We start from the raw sequence: 20,176 nt of genomic DNA, 5'->3' as shown, positions 1-20,176 counted from the left end.
ATCTCCTCCTTCCCATGTCCTCCTCCTCCTACAGTCCCATCTTCTCCATCCCATGTCCTCCTCCTCCAGTCTCGTCTCCTCCTCCTCCATCCCATGTCCTTCTCCTCCTCCAGTCCCATCTCCTCCATTCCATGTCCTTCTCCTCCTCCATCCCATGTCCTTATCCTCCTCCACTCCATGTCCTCCTCCTCCAGTCCCATCTCCTGCATCCTATGCCCCCCCCTCCCCATCCTATGTCCTCCTCTTCCAGGAATTCAGGAATCCAAGAATTCCAGACACAATGAACAGACACTTTAAGCAGTGTATGAACACTGCCTCATATCCCAGGATATAAAGGTGAAACTAAATCCACATTTTTATTCTAATTCTGGATGGAGTAGTAAAGGGTTCAAACCCCCCCCCCCCCCTTCAGGTGACAACTATTTTTTTCCTTTTGGTCACCAGGACAAATAACTCCTTGTCCCAGTGACCCCATGTGGTAAACCCAAAAATTTGAGTTGTCCCCAGAGCAGAAAAAAGGGAGGAAACCTCCCAATGGGGATATCGGTTCTGGTGACAACTGTCTCCAAGGGCATTTCCCTCTCACTACCTGTTGTGTCTATGGGACCTCACAATGGGACACAGATCGTAAAAAAAAGAATGGGGTTTTTACTCTTCCATAATTTAGCCACTATGGAAAAAAAGTGCTTGCTTTATATATACGTAACTAGAACATCTAATAGGGTTATATCATTGTATGAGATTTCCCCTCACTTCCTGTCTTAGTGTCACCAGAACAGAAAGTGGAGGGATCTCACTGTGGGGAAATAGCTTGCAATTGTTGCCTTATAATGTCCATGTCTATTTATAAATGGATTTTTGTAAAATCTTACCGTAAAATCCTTTTCTCTTAGCTCATTGACAGACGTAGTCCTCGGTGATTTAGCACCTTCGGGTTATGCTGCCCTCCACAGGAGTAGGACTAGACAGGAAATAAAATGCTCTGGCCACACCCTAGAGGCAGTCCTCGAGGGTATATCCTCTCTCTCTCTGCCACAGCAAATCAGTTATGTCACAAAGCAGTGTTTAGAGAATTTAACCCAACCCAACTCCAAAACAGAGGGGCGGGTACTACGTCTGTCAATGAGCTAAGAGAAAAGGATTTTACGGTAAGATTTTACAAAAATCCATTTTTCTCTATTGCTCATTGACAGACGTAGTCCTCGGTGATTCAGCACCTTCGGGACGTCCCAAAGCAGTACCACAAATGAGGGGTGGGAAAAATGTAAATTAAATCCAATCTAGAAGGCCCAACCGGTGCCAACTAGAAGTTTTACAATGCTCATCCTCAATGATGAGACTCAACAAAAAATTTTTCAACAGAAAAATTCCTCGAGGTAGACCACCGGTCTCCTCAAATTGCGGCCTGCAAAACCTTGCGGCCAAATGAGGCATCCGCCGATGCCATCACATCAATTTTATAAAATTTTGTAAAAGGTATGTACCGACGACCAGGTGGCCGCCTTACATACCTGGACCACTGACGCCTGATGGCGGAAGGCCCAGGAAGTACTGAGCGCTCGAGTGGAGTGCGCCCTAACAGGGAACGGAGGACTCCGACCCTTAATAGAATAAGCCTGTACCACCGTCTGTCTAATCCATTTGGCGATAGTCTCGGCAGATGCAGGCAACCCCTTTCTGGGGCCATCCGTGATCACAAAAAGTGAATCCGTCTCACGGAACGATTCCGTAGCCTTCAGGTATACCCTGATTGCCCGAACCACATCCAAGGAATGCAACGCATGTTCCCGATGATGATTGGGCTGAGGACACAAGGAAGGTAGTACAATATCTTCATTCAGATGAAAATCTGAAACCACCTTAGGAAGAAAGGATGGCTTAGGATGAAGTACTACCTTATCCCTATGAATCACTAAGTATGGGGACTGGCATGATAAAGCAGCCAGTTCTGACACCCTGCGTGCAGAAGTGATAGCCACCAAGAAGGCCACCTTCTGGGATAAAGTAAGCAAGGAAATCTCCCTGATGTTTTCAAAGGGAGGTTTCTGTAGAACGACAAACCCAAATTAAGATCCCAGGGCGGTAAGGGCGCGCGGACTGGTGGAGCCAGATGCCGCACCCCCTGGATGAAATTCCGCACCAAGGACTTGGTAGCTAAAGGTTTCTGAAAGAAGATTGCTAATGCTGAAACTTGACCCTTGATGGTGCTCAAGGCTAGTTTCTGCTCAACCCCTTTTTGCAAAAAGGCCAATATTCGAGTCACCGAATAGGTACGTGGAGGAAATCCTAAAGATTCGCACCACGCGATATAAGTCTTCCATGTGTGATAATAGACTCTGCTGGAAGTCGCTTTCCTTGCTTTAATAAGGGTTGGAATGACTGAAACTGACAACCCTCTGTCCTTCAGTACTTGGGTCTCAATGGCCAGGCCATTAAAACCAGCGACTGTAAAGCACGATGGTAGATTGGTCCTTGAGACCGCAGATACTCCCTGAGACGAAGTTCCCACGGAACGTCCGCGACTAGCATGTCCAAGTCGGCCAGGCTGGCTTGACGAGGCCAGCCTAGAATTTCGAGGACCACTGGTGCTGACTGGATCTGAACCAGGCGTCCCTAGAGCTATCTGGCCCGACCATCCGACAAAGTCTGGTCGTTTTCTGTTCCCACACATTTATCAGACACCTGATTCCTATCAGGAACGGTGATCTTTCCTGGTTGAACCTCAGGGACCGAAGTCACCTGGCTAGAGGCTTCTTGGTCTGTCTGGTCAACCGGATCCGATTCCTGTGGGGAATTGAGACTAATCTTTGGAAAAGGTAAAGGAAAAGATCTGTTCAGGGAACGGTGACTACCGCTCCCTGTAGTACTTAAATGTTGGAAGGGAAGAATCGCACCGGTAGCAGTAGTCGATGCTCGATCTAATGTCCTGAATACCGGTGAAAACGTCCCTCCACCCTCAAACCGGGTGGGGGCGCACCTTCAGGCTGTGTAATCCTTTGCTTCGGGTTTGGCTGAGTCGGTCCTCTGTTTGTCCGACCAGCCCTTCTTGAACCCTCCTGGAGGAGTCTTGCCTTTCCCGCTTGTTCCAGCCGGGCGTGCGAACCCTTTATGGGCGGTAAAGAAAGGTCCTCGCTTGTTACGAGGTCCCTTAGCTTTAGCAGCCTGTGGCAAGAAAGTGCTCTTGCCCCCAGTGGCGTCCTTAATGATCTCATCTAGGGTGGCCCCAAATAGGCGATTCCCCTGAAAGGGGAGATTCGTCAAGGTCTTTTTGGAACCTAGGTCTGCTGACCAGCATTTTAACCACAGCACACGTCTGAGGATTACCGCTGACATAGATGCATGCCCTAATAGGGGGGTAGCATCCAAGGCTGCGTCACAGACAAACTGTAGCCCTTGTATAATCTGTTCCATCAAATCAGATGTTCCCTGGGGGATATCTTTCCCCCTCAGGTCTTGGCGTACCAATCTCGCCCATTCCGTTAGTGTCTGGGAAACTAGACCAATAACAATTACTGGTCTAAATGCTGACCCTATCAGGGAGAAGATAGTGCGGGACTCCGCTTCCACCTTTCGATCCACCGGATCCTTAAAGGACGAAGTGTCCTCCACTGGGATAACCGTGGCTTTATTCAGCCTGGAAATAGGTGGATCCACCACTGGTGGTACCGTCCATTTCTTAATGAAGGATTCCTCAAACAGATAGCGTCTAGCAATACGCTTGGAAATAGTAAAGGTACGCTTAGAATGCTCCCATTCTTCTTTAATTTTATTACCAAAACACTTGGGTACAGGAAAAACCTTCACCGTTTTGATGGGCTTGTCAGTACCAAAGGGAATCTCTGTTTCAGTTGCCTCTGCCGGTAAAACATCAAGTCTTAAGGTTTCCCGCACCGCCACAACTAGTGCGTCCACCAATGCTTCTTCCCGAATTATGGCGGAAGAATGAACGTCCTCCTCACTGTGAGGGAACTTTACCTGAGATAACAGCCCTTGCAGAGGGACCTGCAGCTGCAGTGACCATCTCTGAATCTGAGTCAGAGGTGTCAGATGATATAGGGGTAGGCGGGGGTCGCTTTCTTGACCCCCGTCCCTGACAGGCCGTCTCCACCCGAGCCACCAAAGACTCCAAAGCTGATGTAAATGCGTCTATACTCTGTGCACCGGCGGGTCCCGTGGTCCCCTCGAGGGAAACAGGTGGGGGTGCTTGTGTGGCAGGGTCCATGATAATTCCAGTTACTACCCGGAAAATTCAATCCAAAAATAAAACTTTTTTTTTTTTTTTTTTAGACCCCCAGCGCCACAAAGCCCCTCAGTGTTAGCTGCTTAGGGACCCCTATCGAGCGAGAGAGAGAGAGATAGACCCCCAGGCTCACCACTTGATGCTCAGAGTTTTCCACTGCACTTGTCTCAGCACTTCTTCTCGAACCGACAGGAAGTCTCTTGGCTGGCTGCCCGGGAAGAAAGGAGGCGGCTCCGCCCCTCCGTATGCCTTCCGGCGCCTCCCCTAGCTCCACGAGGTGTTTGGGTCACCTCAAACATGGCCGCCCCCATGCTGGAGACACAAGGCTACGCCAAAATGGCGGCCTCGTGCGATCTAGCAAACAATGGCGGCGGTTGTACCGAATAGCGGCGTGACTGCAGAGCATCACAACACCTTCTCTACATGGGGATTTAGCCTGGTCGGCGGTACCGGACCCTGGCGGACCGCATGGCCGTCGGAAGGCCTGCTATTGCTGGAGACCTGACTTGGAAAGCAGTCTACATGTCCGTGGCTTCTGACTGGTAGGATACTTATATTATCACAGTAAGATTCCAGTACTGCCACTGATTACAATCTTTTAACATATTTACAATTAGATTGTCAGCTCCCAAACCAAGCCTCCTGGCTTTTTGCACACAAAAATCACACTCAAAGTAGGGGGATCTGTGCCATGTTATAGGATAGAGGGGAACTCATCCTTACCATACAGAGAGGGGCCCGCGTTCACCACAAGACCCGTCAGGGGAAAGGGGGAACATACTACTCACCATACCGGAACCAGGCGGGCGCCAACTCCTGACAGTACCCCTCTCCACCGGGGCGGGAGGGCTGTCGACCAATACGGACGCCGTGACTCATCGTCCTTGGCGTTTCAGCGAGACGTTTAACTCGCAGGGTCAGTCCCTCCAGTGGGACTATGTCGCGGCCGACCCAGCGCGGAGCTATGGCCTGCACGCGCTCGTAGGCTGAACTGGGGTGACCACCGGATCTCAACATCCAGCCCGTCGCCCCCAGTTCAGCTTTCTTGCTTGAAGATCTCACAGGAACACTGGAGAAAAAAAGCTGTCTAAAAATCTTTTTAAGAAAAAAATCCTGCCAGGACCGAAGATCCCAGCAAGGTATCTAAGGTCCTTACTCCTAACTAGACAGAAAAAAACTGATTTGCTGTGGCAGAGAGAGAGAGGATATACCCTCGGGGACTGCCCCTAGGGTGTGGCCAGAGCATTTTATTTCCTGTCTAGTCCTACTCCTGTGGAGGGCAGCATAACCCGAAGGTGCTGAATCACCGAGGACTACGTCTGTCAATGAGCGATAGAGAAATATATATATATATATATATATATATATATATATACACACACACATATACACAGTATCTCACAAAAGTCAGTACACCCCTCACATTTTTGCAAATATTTTATTATATCTTTTCATGTGACAACACTGAAGAAATTACTTTGCTACAGTGTTAAGTAGCGAGTGTACAGATTGTATAACAGTGCAAATTTGCTGTCCCCTCAAAATAACTCAACATACAGCTATTATTGTCTAAACCGCTGGCAACAAAAGTGAGTACACCCCCTAAGGGAAAATGTCTAAATTGGGCCCAATTGAGTTTTCTCAAAATTGAGCAATGCTGGCAGCACTCATACGTCTATTTCCCAAAGACAACCTCTGAATTTGACGCTGAGCATGTGCACTCAACTTCTTTTGTCGACCATGGCGAGGCCTGTTCTGAGTGAAAACTGTCCTGTTAAACCGCTGTATGGTCTTGGCCACCGTGCTGCAGCTCAGTTTCAGGGTCTTGGCAATCTTCTTATAGCCTAGGCCAGGGGTCTCCAAACTATGGCCCTCCAGTTGTTCAGGAACTACAATTCCCATCATGAACTTACAGTGACCAGTGTGTGAGAGTAAGAGTGATAACACCAAATTTAACACACCTGCTCCCCATTCACACCTGAGACCTTGTAACACTAACTAGTCACGACACCAGGTAGGGAAAATAGCTAATTGGGCCTAATTTTAACATTTTCACTTAGGGGTGTACTGCCAACAGTTTAGACGTTAATGGCTGTGTTGAGTTATTTTGAGGGGACAGCAAATTTACACTGATATACAAGCTGTACACTTACTATTTTACATGGTAGCAAAGTGTCATTTCCTCAGTGTTGTCACATGAAAGGATATAATAAAATATTTACAAAAATGTGAGGGGTGTACTCACTTTTGTGAGATACTGTGTATATCTATCTATCTATCTATCTATCTATCTATCTATCTATCTATCTATCTATCTATCTATATATAGATTGTGACGAACGCCCATTTGCTGGGACTCTTTCCAGATGACCAAGGTATGTTGACTATGTTCTGTATGCAATTGCATTTGCATATGATAATGAAATCAAACACATGAGACTGTATATATTGCAAGTGAGTTGTTGAATAAAGTGTCTTTTGTTTTACCCTTCATCGAGCTTCGGCTGATGTTTGGGGGGAATTGAGGGTCCAGGTCACTGCATCACGTGAGATTCTGGAGACCCAAGAGAGAAATACTTGATCCAAGTATTGGGGATCTGTTACATAGATATATATGGATAGATAGAAACAATTGCTAGCTATATCCCTGCAGGGAGATCCCCTCACTTCCTGTCTTCGGGAAACCAAGACAGGAAGTGAGGGGAAATCTCTTGCAGTGATCTACCCCTAATAGATGTTCTAGTTATGTATAAATTTTGGCTAAATTATGGAAGAGTTAAAACCCCATTCATTTTTTTTATCCCACGGCTTGCAGGAAAAACATTTGCTCGATTCCCCTATCAACACAGACAGGGGAATCCCTCCTGCGGAGCCATTGTGTTCTCCTGGTGGGAGGGAAAGCTGTCCCTGCCGAGAGAACACAGGGATTATTGCTAGCGGCTACAAGAGCTGTTAGCGATAAGCGTATGTAAAATCCTACAGGCTGGTTGTACGTTGTACTCAAGTTGATCGACTGATCAACTTGGGTACCTTCAGCCTGCACATACATAGTTTGAATCTGCATTTCAAATTAATCAATTCCATTTACATCTGCCACTCCATAAAGGAGAATGGAGGGTCTGATCAGGTCTGCCTGAAAAATTAACAGGCAGACCCGATCAAACCGCTCATGTGAAAGGGACCTGAAAAGCAATTTGCATGGATTGCTTTTCAAAGCATTGGCTAGTTTTGTAAACCTGGACTAACAACAGTCACTGTATTGATGTCCTTTTAACATGGTGACATAAGCTGACACCTATGCTATACATGTGTAAAAATACTTTTAACCTGTTAAAAGGACAGAAATAGGGTTGTAAATACAGTGACTGTTAGTAACAGGGCAAGGGGCGGGTCACAGACAATGAACTGTACATGTCTTCTAGCAGCTTAAGGGAAACATTTCTTTTTTTTTTTTCTCTCTCATCTCGATTTCTGCAGCAGGTTATTTGCAGAGGAATTCCATTCCATCAGCAGAGGAAGCACCAGGCTCTGCAGTGATGGACAGTGCACCCTGTGTACCCATTGGCTAAGGAGGCAGCAGGAGGAGGAGCAGCCCGCCGCCTGCTGCTCCCTCAGCCAGTGAGTACATGAAAGGCTCCTAAGTCCCTCTAACATCTCTTGAGTCCCAGCCCTGCCAGCTAACTTACTGTGCTTACTATGCACTTATCCTTTGGCTCCTCTCCTGCCTTATGTCTCCCCTGGCTACTGTCTCCTGCACACTTCCTGGATGCCAGGGCCCGGGCCCCTCCAGGCGCTCGGGGCCCCCTACGTGTGTATCGGCTGCCCCCCCCCCTGATGGCAGCCCTGTTTACATGGGGAAACTGTAACTGTAATGCTCCACCTTGCTGAACCAGAACATGTACATGGTTCTAGTGGACATGGACAGCAGCATAAGGTCATTGTGAGGCTTTAAAACAACCTGTGGATGGGGCATTTACTATCAAGTCTATTAGGTAAAATGGTACCTCCCAAAAGTCTTTCTTCTTTTCACACATTCAGAAAATTCTACTTTGCATACATAATGCATCTCCATTAGTGTAACTACTATAACAATCATTGTGACAGTTAAGAAGACAACAGGGTTTTCATAATGTGACTACTATTTCATCTACAACAAGGGAAGGGAAGGGAAACGAGTGTAAACATCTATAGTTGTTCTTCCAGTGCTGGGAAAGGAGATCTCACTTACATGTCTGTCTGTCCCTTTCTCTGTCTAAATCTATCACTTGGTTCTTCTTCGCAAGCTCTGGCGATCCCAAAAATGAAAGACACAGGCACAGACAAAAAGAGGATACAAAAATTATACTAAAAGCAGCATAATTACACAGAGATCCACTGCTGCACCAATACTGATAGGACTGGTCACTAAAGATATTTCTTAGGAGCATAAAATAGAGACTTACTTGGAGAAATTGCAAATAAAAGAAAATAGAAATCATTTTAGATAACAAAATGTGACTAATACATCCCCTCATGGTATATGGTAGAGTATTATAATTAGACCTGGACTCCAAAAGTGAAGATTTGTTATGTTCTAGGGACCATGTAGAAATGCTAGTTGTGCTTAGACAGTACACTGCAAAATACAACTTTATTTCCTAAATTGCAAAAGAGCAGACCGCTTCTTGGTATGTGAGGGTGACCAGACACTCCTGTGCTACCAACTATGTGGCTCTATATCTGCTTCTGTGATTTAAAGTGTATTTCCATTTTTGCAGCTGCATTGGGATAACGCCTACTTTATATCTGTTACACACTCTCAATCACATAGCATAACATAAAAATATTTTTAAAAAATGCTACTACCATTTTAGATGCTCTTTTCTGATAAATCTAGCATTGAAAAATTCTAAGCACTCTTTAGTGATGAGGGGTCTAGGGAGCAGCGTTTGCCATAAATAACCCTGCTAGCAAATCTCATTGTCAGTTGTAAACTAGATGTGAACACGGCATACAGTTAAAAATGTATAACCTGGCCTGCTAAATTTTATATTAATAGGAAGAAACTAAGCCTGCCCTAAGCATTTCTACTAGGACAGATTCACTCTGAAACTGATCAGAAATGGATGCAGTCTGCTCAGAGGTCTTTCCTCGAAGAAAACACCTAAAAAGGTCAAAAATATTGTTTTTAAAAAGTTTTATTAGGCATGCTACGTGAATGATAACACAAATATATACTGGGGTTTTCTCAAAATTGACTGCAAAAGTGGAAATACGCTTTAAGGCACTGTTGGTTGGTCTGACTGCTGGTTTGAGGAGTTTTAGTGTGAGATTTGATGCTCTCTGCCATGCTGCTCACTGCACTTGCTAGAGGCTCTGACATGGGGAAGCAAAACTCTGCCTCTACATATAGACACAGTGCAGATCACAGCACGGTATTGAGGGAAAGAGTAGCTGTAGGGAGACCACAGGCAATACTGGTAAAAAGGTTCTTTTTGTACCAGTCTGCCTTTTTTGAGCACAGCTTTCAGAGAAAATAGAGTTTGTTACAGAAAGTTTTCAACTTAATAGTAATAATAATATAATAGTAATAATGCTTACATATAGTGGCCGTGAGTGTATGTGTGAGAGTTCACTACTAAAGCTTTAATAAGTCTCAGCAAATAGCAACAGAGCCAAACGTTCAAAACATGCTTAAACGGTAGATTTTACACCAAACTAGCCCAGGTCACTATAACAAATGGGAAAAACTAAACCCTAATCTTTTTTAATCAGATAGATTACCAAGCCTATGAAACCCGTGCAACAATTTGCAAAGAAAAAAAAAATTTTTGCTTTTTGCTTTATGTCAATAATATAGATACTAGTGTAGATACTAGGGAATTTCTACAAGGGGTGAAACTGCTCCCAGGTCAGACCAAAACTGGGACCCTACTTCACCGTCTTTTTTGCTCACGCTACATTCTACGCAGGATGAAGCAGTCTCTGTCCTTTACATTTCTTTTTATATGTTATTAGTTGCTGTTTTACCTTCTGTAAAGTTTAAATTTCAACACACCTAGGTGGCTAGATATGTTTTCTGGTGATTAGTTAAGAATGCTCATCTCCAGCACCAGGGTGACATAATATGGGGCTTTACCACAATGCAAGCACTTGGCCAACACTCTTTTCATGGCATTACATAATCAAAGCAACAGTGCTCCTAAAACAGTTTAAAAAAACAGCTTTTGAGGAAGGTTGGTTAAGGTCATTTCAGATGTCCTCACCTCCTTTTCTCCTCTTGCATGAACAGTTTCTTGTGACTTCAGATCTTCAGTTTGTGTCTGGGAAACTTCTAAGTAATTTGAGGGAACAAATCCTCTTTGCCCATTGAGCTCCCCCTGTTTGTATTAAATGGAGTAGTCAGATTAAGTATATATAGCATACATTCAAAAAACATAAAAAGAGAAAAAAATCCCTGCTAAGATCTAGTTAGATTTATACTGTAAGTGCACTATCCAACTCAGACAAGCGCGTGTTCAATTTGGGATGTTGTGCTTGCTTTTTATTTTTTTATTTTATTTAAAACACTATGTCAAGGACCCACATACGCAGTGCCTTTAAAAGGTATTCATATCCCTTGACATTTTCCACATTTTGTAACGTGACAACCAAAAATTATTTTATTGGGATTTTATGTGATAGACCATCACAAGGTAGCACATAAGTGTGAAGGGGAAGGAAAATGATAAATGGTTTTCAAAATTTTTACAAATAAATATGTGAAAAGTGGCATACATATTCAGCCTCCTTTACTCTGATACCCCTAACTAAAGGCCCGTACACACGTGCAGATTGTTGACCGATCGGCCGATTTTCGGCTTGTTAGTATGATGCTTCCGACAGCCGACAGCGCACTTTCGGCCGAACAGAATCTGTCGTGCAAGCATTAAAATTTTTGTATGCCGACACCAGAACGGCCGATTGTTCGCCAGTCAGTACAGAATTCGGCCGACAGACAGCAGATTTGCAAGACTGGGCATGCTCAGAGAAGAAAAAACACAGGGAAAGTTAACCATCACATGACATCACTTCTGCAGTCGGCGGACAAAATTAGTGTGCAGTCTTTTGCACTTTTCAGCGGACAGGACAGCCCGGGGACAAAAGACGGCCGATCGGTCGGCCGACGATCGGTACGTGTGTGCGGGGCTTAAAGTCTAGTGGAATCAATTGCCTTCAGAAGTCTCCTAATTAGTAAACAGAGTCTACCTGTGTGTAATTTAATCTCAGTATAAATATAGCGGTTATAAATACCTCTGTGAAGCCCTCAGAGGTTTGTTAGAGAACCTTACTGAACAAACAAGCATCACGAAGGCCAAGAACACACCAGACAGGTCAGAGATAAAGTTGTGGAGAAGTTTAAAGGTATAGGTTATAAAAAAATATCCAAAGCTTTGAACATCTCATTGAGTACCAGAGCTACAATGGAATGGTTTAGATCAAAGCATATTCATGCGTTAGATTGGCCCAGTCCAGACCTAAATCCAGTTGAGAGCCTGTGGCAAGACTTGAAAATTGCTGTTCACAGATGCTCTCCATCCAATCTGACAGAGCTTGCGCTGTTTTGCAAAGAAGAATGGGCAAAAATTTAACTCTCTAGATGTGCAAAGCTGGAAGAGACAAACCAAAAAAGACTTACAGCTGTCATTGCAGCAAAAGGTGGTTCTACAAAGTATTGACTCAGGTGGCTAAATACAAATAAACGCCACACTTTTTAGATATTTGTAAAAAAATTTGAAAACCATTTATCATTTTCTTTCCACTTCACAATTGTGTGCCACTACATGTTGGTCTATCAATAAAATCCCCAAAAAAAAAAAACATTTACATTTTTGGTTGTAACATGGCAACATGTGGAAAATTTCAAGGGGTGTGAATACTTTTTCAAGGCACTTTATGAGAATTTCACGTCTTGTGATCCCTGCTCTCAACACAGACATGTGTGATGTAACATACAACAATTCATAGCAATCAAAGTCCCCAAGAGCCTTCATGGTAGAGCTACAAGGTTGGTGCATATAAAATGTTGGTTAACATTTAATAAAATGTTCCAAAAGGTCAGGATACAAAATGTTTCAATGCTTTTGTTGATCTGTCAAGGCTCAAACTACATAGGGGGAACTAGTACTACTTTTTTTTACTTTTTATTGTTAAAAATGACATTTCATACATGTATTTAATAATGAATGCTGCACTGCACCAATATTCAACAGGAATATATGTTAACTGTATGTAATAACAATATCAAATGTTGACTTATTAAAGCTATGCTACCTACTTATTTGAAAAAAAATATTCTGAACAGTCAATATACAGTTACTTATTAGATACCAAATACAAGAAAAAAAGTTACAGCACAAAACATGATGCAGGAGCCAGTACGCACATAAAAGAATCCATCTTCATCCATTGGTCCAAACACAGTTATGATGTCCCCAGCAGTGAAGCTTAATTCTGCCTATTGGAAAAAAAAAAAAAAAACAACAGCAAAAAGATTTTGTATTGATTTATCACTTCTGGGCAGGAATAATACTTCCTTAATAAATGCAGTGCCTCCATAAATACTATATGAAAAATATACACATATACAAACAGAATCCTTTATGATGGTAAGGAATTCAAATGGTGGTTCTTCTTAAAGAAAGATGTGCACTTTTGCCTGTATATAAAAAGCCAAGGCTAATCTTTATTCTGAATCCTGAGTATTTTACTTTATTCCCCCAACCAATTTAAATGAATAGCACAGAACTGGTACTTCAAGGTTACATAGTTACATAGTTAGTCAGGTTAAAAAAAGACACAAGTCCATCCGGTTCAACCATAAAAAAAAAAAACAAACAGTATTGAAAACCTTACTATAAAATCCCATATACACAATCCTATACCCGCTGTTGATCCAGAGGAAGGCGAAAATAAACCCCAGCAAAGCAGGATTCAATTTGCTACAGCAGGGGAATCTTGCACAAAATTGGTTCCTAAACTGGATAAGGGGGAATGCTGGGAAAGGGAGTGGATATTCCTGCTCGTGATCTGCTAATAGATAATGTGAACCTCTTAACCATTTACCCATTGCTAGCAAGTGTGTTTATTTTTCAACTGAAACTGTAGGTAAGGGTTTGAAGCCCTTTGGGTTTTACTGCTCTCCAGGGCTCTGTTATATTGATTTCCCCTCATATTGAGCTCAATCACACTAGAGTGGTGCACCTTTCCAGTGCACCTGGGTTTTGCAGCGCAATGCAATGAAAGACTGTGCATTGGGGTGTGCTGCCAAAAATGCTGCATACAAAATTTTTGATCTGTTGTGCTGCATGAGGCAGTCCATGCGAATGAATGGCCTGGCTTAATGTACTGTAGCATGCATTAAAAAAGTGTGCACCACGGTGGATTGGGGCCAGTGTGAATAGGTCATGTGAGAGTGAGAGCAAAAAGCAGGGAAATAGACAATAAAAAGCTGACTGTGGTTCTATTATCCAACCTATCCAAAACTAAAACAACATATTTTGGCTGGACATACATTTAAACACACTCACAGTCAAGTTGCCATCCTAATAATGTTAGATGTAGTGGTCCCCATTACTGGAATCAGGTGCGGAACTACCAGTTGTGACTGGGCCCTGGCATTCAGCCACTGTGGAGGGGGGCGTCTGCCTGCCGCCGCTTCTAAGCACTGATCAGGACATTATGTCCCTGACATGGTAATACACTGTGGGGGATGAGGGAGGGGTGGCTGCCACCCGCCGTCGCAAATTACAGGCACCATTACAGGCAGCACTCACGGCTACTGGCACAGCGCTCCCCCCATTTCTCCAAGCAAATCCATGTTGGGAGGAGGAAACTGGGGTGGAGGAGAAAGTCAGCTGACCAGCTGATAGGCCAGTGGAGTGAAGGGGGAGGATCTCTCCCTTGCGTGAGGAGGGGATGTAAAGACAGAGTCCCCATTTCGGGAGAGCAGTTATAGGAGGCACTGATTCCAGACTAAGAGAGCACTGAGCATGGAGGGGGATCGACTGATACTGAGAATTGGTAAGTGCCTGTGTCACCATAACATCCCCCCCACCATCCCTCTGCCACTAATCCTGTCACTCCAGCCATCCCTCTGCCATTGATCCCGTCCCTCCCACCATCCTTCCGACACTGATCCCATCCCTCCGCCACTGATCGCATCACCCCACCATCCCTCTGCCACTGATCTCATCCCTTCGCCACTGAACCAATCCCTGCCACCATCCCTCTGCCACTGATCCCATTCCCCAACACCACCCCTCTGCCACTGAGCCCATCCCCAACCATCATTGCTCTACCACTGATCCCATCCCCCTGCCACTGGTCCCTTCCACCACCATCACCCCTCTGCCACTAATCCCATCCCCCTCAGCACCACTGGTCCTATCCCCGCCTGCCACTTCCACCAATCCCATCCCTCCCACCACTACCATCACTGATCCCACCCCCCTAACCACCATCCCTCTGCCACTGATCCCATCCCTCAACACAACCCCTCTACCACAGATCCCATCCCCAACCATCATCCCTCTACCACTGATCCCATCCCCCACCACCATCCCTCTGCCACTGATCCCCATCCCCCCACCACTGCCATCACTGATCCTATCCTCCCCACCACCATCCCTATGCCACTGATCCCACCACCATCCCTCTGCCACTGATTCCACCCCCCCACCACCATCCCTCTGCCACTGATCCCATCCCCCCCACAACCGCCACCAATCCCACCACCACCACTGATCCCACCCCCCCACCACCGCCAATGATCCCACCACAGCCACTGATCCCCCTCCCCCCCAAACACAACCAATACTGCCACTGATCCCAAGGGGGGCACTCTGGAGGATGTAAGGGGGCACTCTGAAGTTACTGATTTAGAGCCTCCAAAATGACCACTAGTAATAGTAAGGTCAGTGGCAGAACTACCAGGGTCTTAAAGGTCGCACTTGCAACTGGGCCTTGGTGTTCCATCACCATGTGGGGGGCCTCAAGACGGCAGAAGGGGGCCCACGGCAGAACATGAGAAAGGGCCCTGGGATGGGGTAGGGAGGGGGGCCTTCATGGTTTCTTGCACCGGGGCCCTGAAGATTGTAGTTTTTGCCTCTGACTGGAATGGAATAATTAGCCAATCTGAAAATGTGAACTGGACTATGGGAATTCCGATTGACTCACATCAGGCCTCTATATATATGTAATCTAACCACTTTCACTCTTCTTCCTTCCCCATTTCAGTTTAGTAAAGCTCTCATTCGCTCCTTTCAGCTAACTGTATATTTTAGTAATTTCATTATAGTTTCCTGTCCAGTAGATATTTACCCTATTATCTTGGTCCAAGAAATCGCCAAATCATGTTAATCCTTCTGTGTTTATAGTTTACTTATTTATCCTGATTATTTTTGCTATTAGGATCAATTTTATCTTATGTTTGTAATTTAACTATTCCAGCACACTAGATCTCCAATTCTAAAAAGATCTCGACACGTTAATTTCCAGTTTTTAAACTTAGGCTGGTTGATTTTGCACCTGTTTCTTCGCCAAAAAGAGGCTGACACACAAACCTTTAGTGCATGTTCTCATACCCAAGAAAGTAAGTTTAGGGAACATTAAATCCAGCATCACCCCTAAACCTATTACTTCTGTTCATAATCTTCTTCCTCTTGGTCTCATAGTTCATAAATTTCCATTGCTATGTGGATGACACCCAGCTCTACCTGTCCACTAAAACCTACAACCACCCTGCACCCAAATCCCTTACCTACTGTTTACAGGAAATTAAACCCTGGCTTTCTTATAACTTTCTCAAATTAAATAGTAATAAAACCGAGGTTCTCCTCATTGGCATGCAATCTACCCTGACAAAGCTCAACTTTTTTTCAGTTAATATTGATAACTCCACATCTTTTCCCTCCCCTCGGATAAAAAGTCTGGGTGTCATCCGCAACAATACACCATCTTTCCAAGCCCACATCAGTAATGTTACTCGGTCAGCATATTTCCATTTATGCAAGAATAATCGCCTCAAATAATTTCTCACACCCAAATCCCTCCATAAATTACAAGTAAAAAGTATTTTTTTTTTTTCATTAAATTGTCAGGCTTTTTTGTTACTAGCGCAGAAAATATAAAATGCAGTGGTGATCAAATACCACCAAAAAAAAAAAAAAGCTTTATTCGAGGGGGGGTTGTTTCTTTTGCACACAAAAGGTGAGTAGGTTCTGCCACCGTCCCTATGTAGAATGTAGAAGGGTTTTTTGGTGCCTCAAACCAAGGAGAATGGGACTTTATGGGCAAGTGGATAATAATGCAAGTAGGTAAATAAGGTATATGCAAAATAGTGATAGTAAAAATAAAACCATAAATTTATTAACTACAATACTATTTCCATGTATTGTAAACAAATATTGGTGAACAATGTGCTTGGGGGAAGACCCAAGTGTGAAGGAAGTAAAAAAGGTGATTCAGAAGAATCAGTGACAGTAGCGCAATAGTGACATTTCATAAGGATTTTTTGGCTGTTTTCCAATGGATGTTGAAAAGGACAGATGTCCCCAAAAAATCCCAGATTGCTGACGCGTTTCGGCTCTATCATGGGCCTTTTTCAAAGCGTTTTAGTCACTCAGTCTTTAATCTATGGGAATAATATACAGGATTGTTTAGGTCCTTTAGGTACATAACGTAGCGTCAAGTATTTTTTCAATTTTAAAAAAGAGTTATATACATAAAACAAGTACCCCTCTTGTTAACACCACCCTAGGCTATATGCAGGACACGATTCCCGCTGTGATTGCAACATGGATAAGGGAGCTCTGCGCTGAAACTAGTGGCTACACCCGTGTATGTATATAACTCTTTTTTAAAATTGAAAAAATACTTGACGCTACGTTATGTACCTAAAGGACCTAAACAATCCTGTATATTATTCCCATAGATTAAAAACTGAGTGACTAAAACGCTTTGAAAAAGGCCCATGATAGAGCCGAAACCCGTCAGCAATCTGGGATTTTTTGGGGACATCTGTCCTTTTCAACATCCATTGGAAAACAGCCAAAAAATCCTTATGAAATGTCACTATTGCACTACTGTCACTGATTCTTCTGAATCACTTTTTTTACTTCCTTCACACTTGGGTCTTCCCCCAAGCACATTGTTCACCAATATTTGTTTACAATACATGGAAATAGTATTGTAGTTAATAAATTATGGTTTTATTTTTACTATCACTATTTTGTATATACCTTATTTACCTACTTGCATTATCCTCTTGCCCATAAAGTCCCATTCTCCTTGGTTTGAGGAACAAAAAACCCTTCTAAAAAAAAAGCTTTATTGTGGGAAAAAATGACAAATTTTATTTGGGTACAGTGTCGCATGACCACGGAATTGTCAGTTAACGAAATGCAGTGCCGTATTGCAAAAAATGGCCTGGTCATGAAGTGGGGAGGTAAACCTTCCCAAGTTCAAGTGGTTAATCACATCAACCCTGTTCTGCACTGGCTTCCGGTCTAATATATTTTGTTTTTAAGATTGTTACTTACCTTTAAGGTCATTTATGACCTCGCTCCTTCATACCTTTCTGAACTCCTGCACATTAACCAATCCTCCTGCACTCTCAGGCCTTCTTCTATTCACCTCAATGTTTTATCTGCCTGCCTGACCACTATGGGATGGAGAGCCTTTAGGCGCTCTGCCCCTTATTTTTGGAACGCCCTGCCTCCAGACATCCGCAATATTGATTTCCTACCTATTTTCAAATCATGTCTCAAAGCTCATCTCTTTAAACTAGGATATTCTGTCCTACTTGTTTTTGTAATTGATTATGTAATGTATATTTATGTTATTTATTTTTTGTTTCTCTGCTGCTATTCTTGTAAGGTGACCTTGGGGATTATATATGGTGCCTCTAAATAACATGTATTACTATTATTACTTGAAGAGGAACTGAACTTTGCCCAAAAAAAGGCAGACAGAGTAAAAACTATAGTGTTCGGACCACAGTACATAGAGGAGCCTTGACGTGAGCACTGAGGCTTATGCATATATTTGCAAATGTGTGCAAACAAAACCCTTTGTTTTTAAAGTGAATTGTTAGACAGGGTCAATTTGTTTTTGTCTTTTTGCAGGCTAGCTGATAAGTGTGATGGAAAATCTTTGTTTGTGAAGAGAGCAAAGGACTAGTCACTAATCTACAGCTGATCTTTCTCCATTACTGACTTAAATTTTCTTGGTGTGCACTATGTCTCTGTGAGGAGACAGCCATCTTGGCACAGGCAGGGCTTTTGCGTTTTCACATCAGAGCCTGCAGCAACAAAAACAGTGAGCAGCACACAAAGTCGCATGAAAAGTCAAAGCCCACTGATTTCAATGGCACCCATTCCCATCTGTGCAATTTTGAAAACTAGTGACTTGGAAAAGTTGCCTGCACTACTTTGATGCAACTTTGATCCAGAGAGTATAAAGTTGGATCAAATTCACATCAAAGACGCACTCTAAGTTGCAATAGTGGAAATGTAGACTAAGGCCCCTTTTACACTTGTGTGACTTGTCCTGCGATTTGGGACTGCAGTTACATGACACATAAACGGAGACAATTCTGCGCTATTACTGTTGAAATGAATAAAATTGTGAATCAAAATTATGTAAATAAATAAAAAACAAGCAGCTCACACAAACCTATAGAAAAAGTTCAGAAAATCCATGCCCCGACGACGTCAACCCTATGTCAAAACGCTGCGTAGGGCGGTACCTGAGGTGTCGTGACCACGCCCCCAAGCCGGCTTATATATGATTGAATGCTGCAGCCTGTGTTTTTCTCCACTGTGTATTTTAGATATGCCTGCTTGTCTCTACGAACATGTGAGTGTAATAGCCATAAATAACCTTTACTTTAAATGGTATCACGCTATGTGCCCTGTGTTCTCTTTTTACATCTGTGTGGCTCCCATGTGTCTTCCTGCGAGTACAATTAAAAGGTCTTCTCTGATGATCTGCACCTGATGGGTTTAACCCCTCTATGCGCATTTGGCTTTTCTATTAGTTTGAAAGCCAACATCATCTGGTAAGAAGCAGTGGCGGCTGGTGCTCAAAATTTTTTGGGGGGTGCAAAAAGAAAAATGTAATAGGTATTGCTTCGCGGCAAAAAACGGGGTAAAAAATTGCGTGACTTTGAGGTCATGGTACAGGCATGGCACAGGTGATGGTATAGGCATGGCACATGTGATGGTATAGGCATGGTACAGGCATGGCACAGGTCATGGTACAGGAGATGGTAAGGGCATGTCACAGGTCAGGTCACAGGTCAGGTCACAGGTCATGTCACGGGTCATAAAGTAAAATCTCCTGCGCTTAAGTAGAGTCTAACGGAGTAGAGAGAGGTACACTTCAAACTCAGATATTAAAAAAGGCTGTTGGTATTGCTGCCCCCTTCAGGATCAAGGGTGTCCAAAACCAACTGGGAGAAAAGAAAAGAGGGCGCACCGACCTAGTGCATTACCATAAAAACCATTTATTAAAATGTTACAAAAGTGTACAGAATACTCACAAAACTGGTGTGATAAACCACACGTCAACATATCATGTACAATCTCCAAGGTAGCCAAGGTCCCAAATGTAGCGAATAAGCATGCAGATGGTCGCATGGGGCTGCTGTGGCTAGGCTGACGCGTTTCAGGGGCGAACCCCCTTCCTCAGAGCCAGAGAAAAGCAGCATTTCTCTGGCTCTGAGGAAGGGGGTTCGCCCCTGAAACGTGTCAGCCTAGCCACAGCAGCCCCATGCGACCATCTGCATGCTTATTCGCTACATTTGGGACCTTGGAGATTGTACATGGTATGTTGATGTGTGGTTTATCACACCAGTTTTGTGAGTATTCTGTACACTTTTTTAACATTTTAATAAATGGTTTTTATGGTAATGCA

General features: G+C 43.8%; 1 protein-coding gene across 6 annotated transcripts in view; it reads right to left on the bottom strand.

Annotated features, from left to right (window-relative positions):
* TSPOAP1 (TSPO associated protein 1) overlaps positions 1–20,176 on the bottom strand; it is a 432,345-nt gene that overhangs the window by 1,998 nt on the left and 410,171 nt on the right. For 4 of the 6 annotated variants that reach the window (XM_082245070.1, XM_082245072.1, XM_082245071.1 and 1 more), the window contains 2 exons: positions 12,645–12,716; positions 10,486–10,599 (listed from right to left, as the gene is read on the bottom strand). In XM_082245070.1, coding sequence (XP_082101196.1) covers positions 10,486–10,599; positions 12,645–12,716 — 186 coding nt within the window. Of the gene's footprint in view, positions 1–8,468; positions 8,526–10,485; positions 10,600–12,644; positions 12,717–20,176 lie in introns of all 6 variants that reach the window. The other 2 variants (XM_082245073.1, XM_082245074.1) reach the window with 1 other exon arrangement.

Source organism: Pelophylax lessonae, assembly GCF_965119305.1.
Source record: "Pelophylax lessonae genome assembly, chromosome: 2".
NCBI lineage: Eukaryota > Metazoa > Chordata > Amphibia > Anura > Ranidae > Pelophylax > Pelophylax lessonae.
The sequence above is the reverse complement of the archived record's forward strand: the minus strand, read 5'-3'. Positions and strand labels throughout refer to the sequence as shown.